This window comes from Ziziphus jujuba, chromosome 11, assembly GCF_031755915.1.
Source record: "Ziziphus jujuba cultivar Dongzao chromosome 11, ASM3175591v1".
In the NCBI taxonomy this organism is placed as follows: domain Eukaryota; kingdom Viridiplantae; phylum Streptophyta; class Magnoliopsida; order Rosales; family Rhamnaceae; genus Ziziphus; species Ziziphus jujuba.
In genome coordinates, this window is record NC_083389.1 from 7,498,123 (window position 1) to 7,515,509 (window position 17,387).

The 17,387-nt window shown below is 31.8% G+C and overlaps 2 protein-coding genes across 2 annotated transcripts; one reads left to right on the top strand and one right to left on the bottom strand.

Annotated features, from left to right (window-relative positions):
• Nucleotides 1–2,863: 2,863 nt before the first annotated feature.
• On the top strand, nt 2,864–5,347 carry LOC107431912 (uncharacterized). Its single transcript, XM_016042942.4, has 5 exons — nt 2,864–3,180; nt 3,977–4,077; nt 4,408–4,524; nt 4,604–4,705; nt 5,025–5,347. The coding sequence occupies exons 1-5, from the start codon at nt 2,949–2,951 to the stop codon at nt 5,193–5,195; spliced, it is 723 nt and encodes a 240-aa protein (XP_015898428.3). The 5' UTR covers nt 2,864–2,948; the 3' UTR covers nt 5,196–5,347.
• A 2,638-nt stretch (nt 5,348–7,985) lies between these two features.
• On the bottom strand, nt 7,986–10,206 carry LOC107431903 (transcription factor RAX2). The gene is made up of 3 exons (XM_016042930.4): nt 9,637–10,206; nt 9,317–9,446; nt 7,986–8,927 (listed from the first exon to the last, which is right to left on the bottom strand). Exons 1-3 carry the CDS (start codon nt 9,770–9,772, stop codon nt 8,162–8,164), a joined length of 1,032 nt encoding a protein of 343 aa, XP_015898416.3. The 5' UTR covers nt 9,773–10,206; the 3' UTR covers nt 7,986–8,161.
• Between the last annotated feature and the right edge of the window lie 7,181 nt (nt 10,207–17,387).

Genomic DNA, 17,387 nt, shown 5'->3' on the forward strand with positions numbered 1-17,387 from the left:
TTGATATGCGTTTAAGAGACATGAAATGACTATTTCCCATTACGTAGTTCATAGGCCCAGCAAGTCAGTTTTAATGAAATACTTAAATTGTAATCTAAAGGGGGGAAAAATCATGACAAGACTTTAAATATTAATGTCAAATTAACTTGTCTACTCAATATAGACATATAAGTCAAAGGAAAATGGACCCAAAACGAACAAGTTACGTAGTTTGATTAACAACTGAGGGGCCAAAATTTAAAGAGGCCGAGTAGATTAGGTCTTGTTGTACACAATGAATTCAAACCTCTCACTTGAAAAAAAAAATTTTAAAAAAATAAAAAAAAAAAGGGAAAGGAAAGAAAGAAAGAAGAAAAAATAGGGTTTCATATCTTGGTGCATGTGCTACTAAATTATTGAAGTTTACACAGTATCTAACGTCAAAATCCAAAGAAGAAAAGGGAAGTTTCACGACGATTTTTGGGTCACTTGGACCCCATTCCTAGCCATTAGAAATCAAACTTTGTACCTAACCATTAGATTTTGAGCTTAAAAAAGTCTTTGGGATATGAAAACCGAAAAAAGTGAAATAATGCAAACCCATTACAATTATTATTATTATTATTATTATTTTTCGTTAAAATCACAATTATTAATTTAGGAGATGGGACTTAAGAGTGTAAATATATGATTTGATCAAATATCAGGATCATTGTTAGTATCTAAATTTGACGTTTAGAAAATGAGGTGACTTTTTGCATACTTTTCAGTGAATTATGGGATACAATTGAATTTGATGAGACTATTGGGTTCCTTGTGAGAAGCCCAAGAACATACAACGAGGGCTTGCTGTGATAACAAAGCCCAGCATATTTATGGCAGACTTAAAAAAAGAAAGGGGCAAAAGTGAATGGATAAGATGGGTAATTTTCTTATGTATCAAACTTTAAATTTGCTACCGAAAATAGAAAATCAAAGAGTGAAAAGGAGGCAGTGGATTTGGTGGTGGTAAGCATGCAAAAAAGTGAGGAAAAAGCTGTGAGAGGGAGAGAGAGAGAGAGAGAGAGGAATATGAAGGGACAAGACGTGGAAGAGGTATATAATGAGGAATTGCAGAGACGTCTAATTAATGAATCTTCTTTCTTTCTTTCTTGTTGTCGTTTGTTGGGTTTTGTACTAGAAAAAAAAAAAAGAAAAAAAAAAGAAAAAAAAAGAAAAAGAGAAATGGTATTAATGGTGACAAAAGATGAGAGAAGGGCCGAGGTTGTGGAAATTGTCAGAGTATAATGGATATGTGTGCTTGTTAAAGCACCAGCACTTACACCTCACTTCTCTCAAATCCATTCCTATTTTGTTTTCTGAACACATTTGCCAGCTTTTTTCACTTTTGTTTTGTCTATAACACTACTGGCCTGCAACATTTTCTTACTGCCCTTCCTTTCCTGTACCACTTCTCTTCCCATGTAAGAACATGCCTTCTTGTGATGGGAAACGTAATTTCAGTTTTCTTTTCTACCATAATTAATATGAATATATATATATATATATATATATGTTTCTTTGGATTCAAGTAAAGGAAAAATGAATATTTTGGATAATAATTCATTTTCAGAAATTAATTGGAGTCAGTTTCTTTCTTTTTCCATTTTAAATGCTTCCGTTGGTAGATTATTTTATTATTATTGTTTTATACATGGTAGATTGGGGGAAAACTTGAGAACAAAGCAGCTTAAGAAGAGACTCTTTGGATCACCACCTATATTCAGTCACCTATAAAAGTAAAAAATCCAATTTTCTGGTCAGCAAAATAAAAAACAAAACATGTCATTGTAAATGAGTTTTAATGGATGCTGTTGTGGGATCCACATACTGACTGACTAGTGACTAGATGGGGTGACTATCAAATTTAGAATGGGTAGTTTGAAATACACTTCAAATTGACGTATACACCCACTTCGTCTTTCATCTTTCTTTCTTTTTATGGTCCAATTGGAAATTATCAGGCCCATTGGACCCCAAAAAAAGGGTGGATAAACTGACATTAGTTTTATGGGCCTCCGTTTGGCCCATGAGTTCTTAAAAAAGTAGACACATATAAAGAAAGTTAAAAAAATAAAAATAAAAATCTTATAAATCCGGGGACTATATGGTATGGTCCCTAGATACAGATATATAGGATCCATTTATGAGTTCCGCATAGTATGACAGATTTTGCATCTAGAAATTTTGTACTCCTGATACCATGCAATTTTAAATTCTGAGCAGATTGTGAAATTAATTGTGATGAGCTGTTTAATTCGTTTACGACTTGTAATATATTTGTACCAAAGATTCTTCATCTATGGTTGACTTTTGTGGCCGGCAGCTTTTTGTTTGGACCATATATATGTATAATGGACCCAAAACTGCCTTGGTTGATATAGTCCCGTATGGAACACAGTGTTTCATTGAGAACAAAATCATGCTTTATTCAAATCAATCTAAATCAAATTTAATAAAATCCCCTCTTTCATAAAACCCAAAAAAAAGGGAAAAAAATAAATAATGATTAATATTTTGAGAAAACTGTTCAGATCATGTCTGATATGACAATCATTATTCATTATTAGGTTAACCAAGGTTTTTTATTGTGTAATTAAAAATATATATATTATACTGTATATTTTTTAAGTTTTTTTTTAATTTTAATTAAATATTTTTATGAAATTATAAAAATTTTAAAAATATGCAATGTAATATATTTAGAAAAAAATAAATAATAATAATCATAGAATACGGAAAAAAATAAATGATAAATAATAAAATAAATGATGATAAAAAAATAATAAAAAGCATAGTAATCTACGTGGACATAGTTTGGGAAGTGGATATGTGGCGTCAGATTACCTCCCTTTCACTGTCCGTTCCTTGGGTTTCCTTTTCCCTCGTATTCTCTTTCTAGACTTGATTCTCCTCTCTCTCTCACTGCAATGGCGGAAACATCTGCTGCGCTTTGCTTCTCTGCGTTCTCTTCTATCCCTTCCATCTCTCGCTCCAAGGATCTCTCCACCAGCTCTTCTTTCCCTTCCTCTTCCATATCCACAATTTCTCGTTCTCATCCTTCTCGTCCTTTTCGTTTAGTACCAAGAGCTTCCTCTGATTCCGGAAATTTCTTCGCCGACGATTCTTTTGGATTCTTTCCTTGGTCCGATGGTCAAACCGGTAACTAGTCCTCAATTTCTTTCTCTTTAATTCTTTATTTTTTTATTTTATTGATTGCTAATTTGGTCTATACGTTGCGAATTCAAATCTTAAAACTTATAGATATTAGATCAAAATCATGAGCTGTTTTATCTTCTTCTATGAATCTTTTAACATTTCGGGGATTGATTTTCTTTTAATTTAATTGGACGTTGTACGTGGCTTTGATTATTAAACAGTATTTATCGATTTCTTTCTCCTGCTTAATTCGACCTTTTTAATTGGTCACCTGATTAATGGAGAAATGTACATTAGCTTTATAGGGAACAAACAAGAATTTAAAGGTTAAGCTTTTATGTTGGATATATCAGTGCTAGATTCCTGATTCAGTGGCATTACATATTGACTTTTACCTTAAACATGGCATATTTCTAAGATCTTGTTTATGTCCAATAAGGCAAATATATGAGGCCCGGAATATACCTTTCTTGTTGTCTTGTCAAGATCAAACAAATACCGATCTGTTTTGAAGAAATGTTGTTTCTTGAATTAGTTTCAAGCTGGATTCTGAGGCATATTTGATCAAAATTTTCTAAATGCGATCACTTGGAAAGTTATGTCATGGCAAAAGATTAAAGAGGATTCCTGTATCATTCCACTGCTTATGATACAGTCTTTGTCAAGATGTGTTTGTAATGTTTGATGACAATGGGAGTTTTTGATTGATTGATGCCTGGAATTAGGAGATTTTATTGTTTGTTTTTCGAAATTTACAGTCTTTAAAGAAATTGGTGAGTATTTTAGAATGTTTTGACAGAAATTCACTGGGTTCCTGAGGGGAAAGTCACATTGTTCACGGCTGATGGGCTTATTCAAATTGGAGGCTCCGTGGTCCCTCGACGTGTCTCTTCTTCAGAGGTATGTCATATTTTATTAGCGATCTTTTTCTCCCCTAAAACATTGTTTATGCTCTTGTACTTGAGCAATTTTTGTTGGTCTGCAACTGCAATACCCAACCTTTTTCTATATGGATAAGCCTTTTCATAGTGACATTGGATAAGCTGGGTCGTAAATGTTCATATTTCCCTCGTATAATCCCATAAAAATTGTAGTTTCACCTCGTATGTGCCGTATGGGTTAGCTTGGTTATGATAAAGATGAAAATGAGATTAGGTTGGCAACAATAACAACACAAATTGTTTTCTTTTTGACATCAATCTCAGTATTGAATCTGTTAATACCTCGCAGAAGAAGCAAGTGAGATCAAAGACTGCTCAAAGATTTCAGCGTTTTCAAGAGAGTGATTACATGGATCCAAAGCAGGAACTATGTTTGGGCGCACTCTTTGATATTGCAGCAACAAATGTAAACATTTCTTTTGCTATTCCAAGTCAACATTTTGGCTTTTAAACTGCTTTACTTATGTCGAAATGTGTTACTCTAGGGACTTGATATGGGCCGTAGATTGTGTATCTTTGGCTTTTGCCGTTCCATTGAAATGCTCAGTGATGTTGTGGAAGACACAGTTTTGGAGAATGGTGGGGAGGTATGTCACATGGCCTTGTTCTGAAAAGACCATTTACTTTATTTTTTGCAGAATCATTTTGAAGTTGCTTGTTAAATGTTGTACGTTGTCACGTGTAAATGCATAATTATAGTTTAAGCCTACTGCCTTCATTCTGGATCAGTAGCCCTAAAAATAAACCAGATCGAGACTAAAACGTCTCAGTATCTTTTAGTGAAAATGGAACTGGCTTTTAATGATTCTGGTAATTTAACTATGTTAATGCGGTTATGAAAGATGATTTTGCAGCTTAAATTTTCAAATATGTTTGAAATTAATATATCATTTCCTCAATGTTCAGGTAGTTTCTGCAGAGAAAGCTAGCAGAGGCGGTTTGAATGAAAAGTTGACCATGACAGTCGCCGTGCCATTACTTTGGGGAGTCCCTCCTGCTTCTGAAACACTTCACCTTGCTGTTCAGAGTGGCGGTGGCATTGTAGAGAAGGTTTATTGGCAATGGGACTTCTTGTAAATGAAAGATTTTTCATTTCCTAACCATCATCCGTGCATTTGTACATAAATTTGTCGGCTCCTCTATGTACAAAAACCCAATTGTTGTATTCAATGGAATGACCCTTCAATGTCCATATCTAATAAATAATTATTCTCTGTGAGTGTGTTCTATTTCTATTGGCTACATGACAACAGCTTTTAGTAATTTTACATCGCCATCTCTTTATTCTTCTTGGGCGCTTTCAATGGTGTGCAGGCAACAAAATCAAATCAAACAATGAAAAAGAATAAAGACCCTTGCATGTGTTGGATTTATCAAGAGCAGAACTAATGATATATTATTGGCAGTTCTGCAATTTCCATGCAGATGTAAATTACATTATCAAGAAAAGGGAAAAGACACCCTTGAATAAAGACAAAGATCTGAAAGTTATGAAATGGCCCACTTGTAACAGCAGCCGACTCTACTTGCTTTGCGTTGGTCGAAGTGAGCTTTGGTTTTTACTGTTGGACGAAGGAATGGCAGTGCTGTCCTTTTGAAAGTGTTGGATGAAATTGAAAACTATTTACTCCACTTAGCTTTTTTAGGTAAAAGTGAAGTGGGATTTGATTTGGGGACTTTATCCAGTAGCCTAAGACAAGCTTCTATGTAAAACCGTGAATCAAGGTCAATTCAATTTTTTATTTTTTATTTTGAAAAGATAACCTTTTGAATGGTACAATGAAACACGTTTTGCTTTTTTTTCTTTTTTTTGTTTTTTGTTTTTTTGGGGTTCCTTTTTTAGATCAATTAACCTTTTCATTGGAGAATATATGACCGAGGTTGATAGCTTGCATTCACTTTTATGATAGGTTAGACTCCCCTGCTAAAACAACAATAACCTTGCTGATTATGAAAGGTTGTTTTATGGTCGGAGTTCTTGGATGGTGGGCTCGAGTTGGTCCAAAATCTGCAGGCTATTAATCCTTGGGGCAAAATATAGAGTATCTGACCAGCTCAAAATATTTCAGAAGTCCTGGTTTACAATAAACTCTTTAGAAACAAGAGAACGTCCATTAAAAATATTAATAAAAGACCGCATATTCATTCAGGATATGGTAAATTATCCATGTGCTATGTTCCTAACTCAAATTCCGAATGAAAATATTAATAATATATGAATTTCTTCAAAACTTGCGATGGTTCATAATTGAAAATGCTTGATAAGTTGAATAGTTTTTTATACACGTTTGATATTATATATATATATATATTTTCTTGGGTGAGATCCACTGTTTCATGATGTGGTTAATTAGTCCGCCGATGAAGATCAATATCCAAGTACAAACATTATTTTTTATTTTTTAAAGGTACATAGGTGTTTATTTTCTTTTGTTTTGATTTTAAAAAAATAGTCTTTGATCTGATTTCTTGAATTATTCTTTTTTATTTTTTTTGAAATGATTTATTGATCTACTCAGATCTATATACATAAAAAGATTGAATTTAATATTGAGATTTACTGGGGAAAAAAAAAAAAAAAAAAAAGGTTGCTTGGAAATTTCATGCGCCAGATATTGTCAGTAGGTGCCAAACCTTTTGACCTTTTTCACTCCACTAGAAAAGACATTCCCACAAAACCTTTTCCCCGTAGCTGATAGCTTTCGGACGTTAATTAATTTTTATAAATTAATTTTTTTAATCCAATCTTATAAAATGCCTATAGCTGGCACACCCCAATAGTCTACTACTCTTCTAGGAGAAGCAAACAAAATGGCGAAGAGGTCAATGTGTTAATCTTCAACGTTGCTTTCTGTTTTTCTCGCGAGAATATAATAAATAAAAAAACAATTATTTTATTTATTTATTGTAAACAAGACAGTGAAACCCATTTTCTTTTGGTAATGATACACTCGAGGCATCATTATCCTGAGATCACTCAAAATTTTGGACCTCCTTTGGACTGCTTCCCCATGAGGATTCTCCATCACTAAATAAACTTCAATTTTTGCATTTTATAATATCTATTCCAAAGTTGGACTTCTCAATCACTGCCTCCCCCTCTACCGCATAAGTCCTAATCAAAATTTTATCAATTATTGATGCCCGCTTCACATGTTATTAATATGATCAATTAAATCATTAAAAAAAAATAATAATATCACTTTGAATTAAGTCTCTCAAGGACAATTTGCTGTTTCAATTGCAGGCTTATAATTATTCTCACTTCTATGTGTTATCAATTCAATTTGCTGCTTTTTAGCCATGACCAGTTATCATGTTACATGTGTCATATATTGACGCATAATTGAGACCCAAGATATAAATGCCCTGCCCTTCAATTGTATAATATATTGTTAGGTTTATAAACCTATAAGATATATACTTGTCAAAGAAAAACTGAGATTAGGATTAACAGCATTATCAATTTTAAAAGATGATAATATCCAGCAAAATCTAGTTAGGTCCTGCCATTGAAACTTGACCAGGTTCGGTTTGAAAATGCAAAAAGATTGTAGAAAGTTGAAGAAGCAAGAAAAATTAAATATAACGCAAAAATGTTAGAAAATTATACATAGACAATAGTGCACACATACTCCTGACACTTGGGTTTTGGGTTTGAAATTCCAAGTTTTGTACTTAAAAAAAATAAAAAAAATAAAAATTGAAAGAGAGGAGGATGGGTTTTTCTGATTTCCATGACATTTATGTCTGAAGGATGTACTACTAGTATTCATACATCATTTCCCCAAAAAGAAATGCACAAAATGAAATATTTTACCATGTACTGTCAAAAAAAAAAAAAAGTGTTTTCCATCAGAACATATATAATAATAATAATAATAATATATATAATATCCGACCCCTCTGGTTACTTTACTTCCCCACACACCCACAAAGTGAATCAGATTCAGATCTGAAATCTTTTAACCCATATCCCCTTAATCTTTTTGGCCATTGGAAAAATCTTTTTGATATTACCCACAGTCAGCATCAGAGAGACATCAGTAGTACATCACCACCCTTTCCTGATCTGTCTTGTTTTCATCAAACAAAAAGTTGCTGCAACTACTTGTGCTAATCAACTGCTTAATTTCTTCCAAACCATACTCTAATGATGTTGTCATCGCCTGATTATTATTTCCTCCTGCTCCTCCTCCCCACACTAGTCCATTAATATTCCCATTCTGCTTTTGACTGGTACTACTACTAGTCAACCCGTTAACAAAATAATCTCCTCCATGTGAAATCTGGATCATATTCTGGTTTTCTTCCACCCCACTACTACAGAAATAATTATTACTATTGTTGTTGCAGCTACCATCAGAAGAGCTACAACTTGCTTGTTGTTGGTGATCACCAGTCGTACTGCTGAACATAAGGAGATTGTAATTATGATCTTTAACTTGGTAATGTTGCATTTGAGCAGTAGTAGTACTGATGAAACTCTCTTGGGGTATAATTTGGAGATGATGATGATGGCGATATTGATCAGTAGCAGCAGAAGAACAGCTGCTGCTCATGAGACTTGGTGAAAATGATGAAATGGGTTCGAAGCTAGACCTATAATTGCTGCTTCCTCTGTATGATTGATCAGAAGGTGAGGATGATGATGATGAAGATTGAAGAAGAGATGGGTATTGGGGTTTTAATCTCTGGTGGGATATTGGAGGAGCCATGGCCATGAGTTTCTTCTTGAGCTTGGTGTTCCAGTAGTTCTTTATATCATTGTCTGTTCTGCCTGGCAACTGGGCTGCTATGATCGACCACCTGCAATTTTTAATTTCATGCGGTTTTTTTCATTTTAAGTTCCATAACAAGAAATTTATTTGCTTTTTTTCTTTTTCATCTATAAATACACACACACTTAAAAGGTCATCATCATAAGACACCTAAAATCACATGCATGCAGGGCATCCAAAGAAGGTGTCAAAAAAGATAAAGTACAAGTTGTAGGACATTCTTGAAAGTTGAAAATTTGCAACTTTTTCCTTTCTTAATTAATCTTCCCTACCTTTATTTTCCCCAAAAAGAAAAAATTAAATAAAAAGAACTATGGTACTTTCTTTTCTTACCTTGTCGAGTGCACTCATCTTTGTATCAATTGTTAAAAACAAATTATGATATCAGAAAAATTTTGGAAGAAAGAAAGAATTTACCTGCTTCCAATCGTGGCAAAGAGGGTGCAGATAATCCTATCTTCTTCATCAGTGAATTCTCCATGTTTAATGTTGGGTCTGAGATAGTTAAGCCATCTTAATCTGCAACTTTTGCCACATCTTCTTAGACCTGATAATACATATTGTTCATGATCATCGCCAAAAAAATTAAAAAAAAATAAAAAATATATGGAAAGGAGATCTATTTGGAAGGAGAGCCATATATACAACAAAAATCATAATCTGTACGATGATCAGAAAAAAGGTAGAAAAAGAGAAAAAAGAAGAGGGAATGAAAAATCAAGCTTATTATTATTTACCTGCTTTCTGTGGAAGAGCAATCCAGTTTCCTCCAGTTCCATATTTTTCAATATACTCCTTAAGCTTTGCATCTTCTTCAGGAGACCATGGTCCTTTCTTCACATTTGCCTTATCACAACAAGGAGCCCTACCCATATCTCTATCTCACACTAGACTGTGTTTGTATGTGTCTCTCACAGTCTCAGATCATGAAGACTGTGTTTGTATGTGTCTCTCACAGTCTCAGATCATGAAGACTGTGTTTGTATGTGTCTCCAAGAGTCTCAGATCATGAAGACTGTGTTTGTATGTGTCTCCAAGAGTCTCAGATCATGATCTGCTTGAAGCTTGCAATTAAAACCAAAGTGACCCTTTTTTACAGATATAAAGCGAGGTAGCTTTAGCCTGTTGGCCTTGTTTGGATGCTTGGTGGTGTGTTTTTTGGGAGGAAAGAGAGAAATGGAGGTTTTCCTTTTTGCCTTGTGGTTTCAATGGAAGACTTGGGGTTTTTTTTTTGAACACTAGGGAGAAGGAGAGGATATATTTATGAGAGAAGCACAAGTCAAAAGACAGCCTCTCTAATTTCAATCATCAGTTTTCTAAGCCACTATTTGTATTGATTAGCTGATGGAACTTTCCATCATAAACAAATCAGCACTAGGGGACCCTCCTAAAACTTAGCCTTACTTGGTCACTCTCTCTCTTTCTCTCTCTCTCAAAAGAATCCCAAGTCTGCTCAAGAAATTTGATACAATATGCAAATTGAAAATGATTGGTTTTGCTACTTTCTTCCAACTCCACATGACATGCAAGTCATAGGCTACTACAGCTTCTTCTTTTTTTAATTATAATAATAATAATAATAACAATTTATTGTTTATTTTTTATTTGGGATGTCCAATTATATGTTACCACTCCTATTACATGGAAATTACACCAAAAGGAAGACAGATTTCGACTCATGTAGTATGAGCTTATTCGTGTAGTATGACCCTCCATGTAATATGAGCTTATTCGTGTTGTTTGTTTAATGATTTTGTTTTGATTGAACGGAAACTCACTTGAACAGCCAATTTTATTGCCTTCAGGTTTTACGTGTTCATAGAAACCTTTTGAAGGCCTTTTGCTCAAATGATTGGAAATTTAAAAAAAAAAATATATATATATATATATATATATATATATATATATATATATTGATAATAAAAATAATAATAATTAATTAGATAAAAGGTGTACAGCTGTATTTACACATTTTTGAACTGCCATAAGCTCAGATCATAATAGAAAAAGATATATATCACGCAGCTTTTTAGAACTATAATTTGTCAAATGAGAAAATTGAAAAAAACAAAAACTTTAGAAATTTTCACTTTAGCTTTTGATATTGTGTTGTTGTAGATAAATTTTCAATTTAAACAATATCTTAGAACGAAGCTCTTAATTTGTTTGATTAGAGATTAAAAAATGTCGCTTTGGGGGGGTGATATCGACTTTTGTTGGCTTTTGGAACAAAATTCAGAAGTTTAGACTTCTCTAAAAACAATAATTTTTTTATATTAAAGTAAAACGGATCAAAATTCATTCCGGTTTCAACTTACTAGGCATTAATTTTTATTTTTATTTTTAATTTCTTAAACCAAAAAAGAAAAACAAAGGTTATCATGGAAACAGAGATGGTCACAGGTATTGCCAAACTGCAATTAATGCCTAGTTTTGGACCACTTAAAAAAGTCGTAGCCTGAGAAAGCTTTTGGATTAAAAATTCCAATAACAATTGCGGTTTTTCCAATCTTGGTACCAAATTTTCCCCATTTTCAACCGGTATTAAGTTATTAACACCAGCTTCTCAGCTAGTCGACGAGAATATCGTCGACTAAAAGCGGATTAATCAACCAAATTTCGAACTTTGATACCAATATGTGTTACTTTTGTTTCTAATTAATTAACTTGATGACTGATTAGCATATTCTACCTATCTGCTTTAATAAATGCGCAGATTTTGATGGTCTCTCAAAGTCATAGGCTGCTATCTAGGACTGGATTTCTCTATGTGTTGTTACAATAAGATAAGTTATAATCAGCTTGGTGTACTGTGTACAGAAACGTGCTTTGATTGGCTTTCTTTTTGGTCAAATTTTCCATTTGTTCATGTGCCATTTATGTAAATTAATGTACGAACATTTTATGGTATTGTTTAAATTTAGATTATATGAATATTCAATTAATGTTAAAAATTGTTTACAAATGATAATGAGCATAATTTTATAGTTATTAATTAACTATATATATATATATATATATATTAAAAAAATTTCTAAAGAATATTTTACTTTTTAAATTTTTTTAACTCATCTAACATATACTTTAAAAGTATATATTTATTTTAATAACGTCTAGGTCATATCAGTTTTTAAAAATAAAATATTCATTTGATAATCTCTCACTATTAGCTCAATATTTATTTTAAATATTATCATTAAATAGCAGTTTATCTAAAATATTGTTTAAATTGCTCACATAACAAGTTTATTTTCATAATTTATATTTGCATATGATTTGAGATACACTAAACTCCAATAATGTAAGATATCAAAAATTAATAATTTCTGTTTATTTATTTTTAGCTTTTTGTTTTGCCGGTTAACAAACCAAACAGCAACAATGAACTGGGCAGGGGACAGCAGTTTTGCTCAAAGAAAGATTTTTTTATGTACTACATGCATCTGAAATTCAGCCACCCAAACTGTTCTTAATTCATTCATAAATCATCGAAATATTATTTAATATTTAAGTATAGGGTACATGCATAACTTATGTCTGCATTGAATCCGTAAGCATCGACTTATTCATTAATTTTGAAAATTGGAAAAAAAATGTTTTTAAAAGAAGTCCATGTGCCTTTTCAGTCTGAATTATATATTTTAGGCATTAATTTTGTCTTATGTATGTAATATACATGTAAGTTTTGACTATGGCATTTGAATCAAGTAATTATATAGGTGTATATATATATATATATATATATTATGTATGTAATAGAAGTAATATGCATTAATCGGACAGAACTATTCAATCAATTATTGTGATTTGCAAAGACTGCTTTTAAGATTTGATGTATTTAAAAAAAAAAAAAAAAAAAAAAACCATGGGGAGGAAGAGATAGACTAATATCGACGGGAGTAGTAGGGTCCTAATTATGAAATACTAAAAATAAGTAAATTAATGTATCATTGAGGGAGCTTTATGGACATATTTGAATAATTGAGAGTGTATATATATATATATATATATATATATAGACACTTCTAGGAAAATTAATTATTTTGAAAAAAAAAAAATGTAGCATCTTACAATTCGGATTGAATTTCTTCAACCATCTTTAATAAGAAAATGTGCTTGGTGCTTTGCTTTTGATTGCAGCACCATCTCCCAACCCCACAAGCACGACGTTTGATCTCTGTCCTGAGGCTTTCAAATATTTCTCCTGCTTTCCTAGCTAACTAATTTATGTTTGCAAACACATTTTTCTAATATTTTCATTGTAGAGGGGTTCGAACATTGTAATGCAATTAATTTCTGAAATATTTATTCATTTTTTCTTGAATAATTTATTCCTTATTGTATGATTTGCACAAAAGAGATTATCATTAACATAATCCTTTACACAAATAGGAAAAATGGTGCTAATAAAATTGACATGTTAACCGAGTAATTTTTTTTTTGTGCAATTGAAACACATAAAATTAACAGACGGCACTTTAGCATAGCTAATATATTTACATGTTTTCATCGTTTGGATTATCTGAATATTCAAAACCTAATAATATATGGAGGAATGTGGATAATAATGTTATTAGATTATCTCCTTAGGAACAATGTTAATTAACACACACTTACACACACACACACACACACACGCATAAATATATATATATATATATATATATATATATATATATATATAGTGTGACTTGTCAAATAATACACGATGACCCAAAATGCATTTGTTTATTATGTAATGGCTCAACTAATTTTCTACTCAGTTTTCTTTGTTAATTCAGGGAGTCTTGACATTGGACATTACTCAAGTCTTTTAAAATAACTGAAAAGTCGGATTAAAATATTACCGTCCAAAACTTGTATTAAAATAGGATAGGGCAAAACATTAATTACTAATTTCCGGTAGCAAAATTTAAGCAAACAATAGTTAGTTTATCCAGAAAGAGAAAAGTTATTTAAACATCAAAAGACTTGGATGGTTGTTGATCTTTCACAGCTCAAACTATAATATGGTTGGCGCGCCGATCAGATAATATTCAAACCCCAAAGAGAAAGAAGGGGAAAATGATAATATTGTTATCTTATATATTTTTGTATATAGATTTTGCTTTGTTGCGTTACCTAACAACATATGCATGGAAACTCTAGCTTTCTCTTGTGAACACATATTTTCTATTGATACCTAATAAAAGGGCTTGCCTTTTTGAGTTGACTTCTTCATATTATACATGCATATTGATGGCCAATATTGCTTACACTTTGATTCTTCTAAGAAAATTAATTAATTAAACAGCATAATCCTTTTAGCATGCAAGCAAATTGAAGCTTCTCCATGCCGTTCCCATGTAGCATGCAAACAAGAAAATTAGAGTTAAATTAATATGTAGTTTATTTATAAAGTAATTAATAATTAATCATATTAATAGTACTATCACTTTAATAGTAAATAATTTAGATTAATTGCACTTTAGTATCTTGTGTTTTAATCAAATTACAATTGGACTCTGAATTTTAAAACATTTCACATCATGCTTTTAATTTACTATTTATTTCACATTATTCCATAAATTAACTGATAGAAAATTTTAAAATTGATAAAACCAACTAATTTATCATTAATTAATTAATTTCTTATCTTGCTCGAAAATTAAGAAAACTAGTTAATTTTTTTTTCAATTTTTGAACTTTTATTAGTTAATTTGAGAATTTGACTAATGCAAAATAAATTATAAATTAAAGGCTTGATCTAAAAGATTTTTAAATTAAGAGTCAAATGTGAAATATGACCAAAATACAGGTTCTAGAATCCAATTAACCAAACAATTTATTGCATCCTCCTGAGTTTCTTTAGGGATACAACCATAAATATCTTTTCTCTTTGAAAAAAAATATTGGATCTTTCAATTTGCCAATATTAGCTAGGAATAGCTTTAATATTCCTTAAATATTGTGTGTGTATATATATATATATATATATATATATAATTCTTTTCTATCAAAAATAATAATAATAATAATAATAATAATATGATGATGATCATGATCCTTTTACCCGAAAAATAAGTTAGGATCCGCAACACATGCAGCACATATAGATTGTATATATGATGTGATATGATGATCAGGCATGCCTTTAGAGTGCATGCATGCTTATTGATATATGTTATGGAATTAATTCATGTTTATAAATTAATAATACAAATGAATTTCCTTAAAAAAACAAAAAAATTGGAAGCATATGCAAAATAAAGAACGGTCTTTACAGATATACCTAAGTAATAGATCAGGAACCTAACCCAGCTTATCCGTGGAAGGATGTTGTAAAGTGTATATGCTACAGACAGAGTTTTTGACAGTTAAACACATTTAAGAACTTCAAAAACTATCTCATTAAGTTGGGCTTAGTGTTAGGTTCTATGAACGAAAGGCTCCTTTTATGTGCTTCTTCACTGGACAATTCAATGTTTTAAAAGAAAGAATAAAAGAAACATGAAATGTTAAAACTTTCACTTTTTTTGGTGTCTCTGTTTCGTGCATGCGTGGGTTTAGGTTTAGGCAATACTGATTTAATTTAAATGCTTAACATATATAAATAAGATTAATCTGCAAGGTTTATGTCTTATGTATCCGGATTGATTGCGTTGTCTTCTTTTTGTCTTTGTTTATCACTGTGGTAAAAGCATCTTTGAAGACTAATAGGAACAATTAATTTTTTTTTCCCTTTCTATAAACCAATTTGGATTGAAAATATATGATCAAATTATAATCAAACCAAACACTGACTTCCTGAGCGACCCATAAAGGGAATTCCTCAAAGAGTTCATTTGGCTAAAATCTGGCATGTTCTGATTGGAAAGGAATAGAACTTATTGATAAACTCTCTCCAAGTTTTAAACTCAATATATTTATAATGTAGCCATTAAATTAATTCAAATATTTAAAAGAAAAAATTATGTATGGCTATGTAATAAACTAATTATATATATATAGGTTTTAGATATGTATTTAGAATGGCTTGACCGACAGTAAGAAAAATTAAACAAAGATATATATATATATATATATATATGTATATATATATTTAGAGTTCCGGAAGTTTCATATGCAATTTCATTGTAAGTTAGCAAATATATTAAATGATTAATTAACTTTTGGCTATCAGCCAAAAAAACAAAAAAAAAAAAAAAAGCTGTTAACTTTTGGCAAGGTCAAGCTAGCAAATATAAAAATATATGATTCAAAATTGTTGTAAAGTAAGGTCAAAAATTTACACATGTTGGGGATTGCGTGCTTAGCATGTCAAATATATAATTGGAGACGCCATACCTAAAAGCTACTCGGATAAAAGACAATCGTCTTCACTTGCATTGACTTTGTCCGGGAGAGAAAAGCATATGCATATTCCAACAACGTATTTGTTGTGTTCAATTTTAATTTACTTCAATCACTTAACCATTCATCAATGATCTGTCCTGAATTACAATAATAATGATTTTCAATTAAAAGGGTGATTTATATTGCATTATTAATTATTGTAGGGTAGGCATTTGATATGTAATCCAAAACTAGCTAGGCGAAAAGCTTTCTCTCCAAGTCGATGGTGATTAATTGGGTATGTTCGTCTACCTAAAAGCTATTTAACAACCAAGTACAATATGACGCGTGTGTCAACTAAAAGCAATTTCGTTCACACGATAAAAACGAATTTCGTTATATGGTTGGTGATCCTATCTTCCTACCATACATATATATATATTTCCAGTTCGTTTTTCAAAATAAAAGAAAAAAAAAAATGAAGAAAAAACAATAAAACCACCCCTGTCTCCAAGTCTGCAACCTAAATTTCAAAGTTGAAGCTGAACACAAGCTGAAGACTTTTTGAAAATGTTGTGTCCTTTTCCCAATCTCCATAGCCAACTTTTCTCATACAATGCCATAAATAGGCATGCAAAGCGTTAAACACACGCTAAACATACACCAACATTGCTGGTCGCTATATGTGAACGAATCAATTTTTCCATTATAATGAAAGTCCATATGACTGCAGTCAAGTAAAACAAACCAAGGGCTGAGATTCAGTGGTAATAGTTTTTTAAGTGGCTCAGCACCTAGGATTCCATATGACTTGTGATTATTAGAATGCAAACAGCAACTGTGGATATGCTCGGACCCGAGTTTATTTTAAGATTATTATTACAAACCCAGAAAATAATTCGGGGGGTGGCAATTCCGTTATTTCATGAATTTGATGGACCTATTTTTCCATTGCCCTAGTGGGATATGCGCGCGACAGAAGAGAGCCTCGCTGACATTAACGCGCGTGACATAGACGTTGCAATGTGAGGGGGGGTGGGGGGCGGACGTGCTGTTGTTGTTTTTTTGTTGTGTGTATTTTCGTATGGTTATCTATTTTTTTATATAAAAAAAATGACTTTCTTGGGAAACGTGTAATGGTTTTGTGGTCAAACGTCGAGAGGTATGGGCCCCG

Coding starts and splice junctions, on each gene's coding strand:
- LOC107431912 (XM_016042942.4), top strand. CDS start 2,949: ATGGCGGAAACATCTGCTGCGCTTTGCTTCTCTGCGTTCTCTTCTATC. Junction 4,078..4,407: donor GACGTGTCTCTTCTTCAGAG/GTATGTCATATT, acceptor AATACCTCGCAG/AAGAAGCAAGTGAGATCAAA. Junction 4,706..5,024: donor TTTTGGAGAATGGTGGGGAG/GTATGTCACATG, acceptor CTCAATGTTCAG/GTAGTTTCTGCAGAGAAAGC.
- LOC107431903 (XM_016042930.4), bottom strand. CDS start 9,772: ATGGGTAGGGCTCCTTGTTGTGATAAGGCAAATGTGAAGAAAGGACCA. Junction 9,447..9,636: donor TGCTCTTCCACAGAAAGCAG/GTAAATAATAAT, acceptor ATGTATTATCAG/GTCTAAGAAGATGTGGCAAA. Junction 8,928..9,316: donor TTTGCCACGATTGGAAGCAG/GTAAATTCTTTC, acceptor TAAAAATTGCAG/GTGGTCGATCATAGCAGCCC.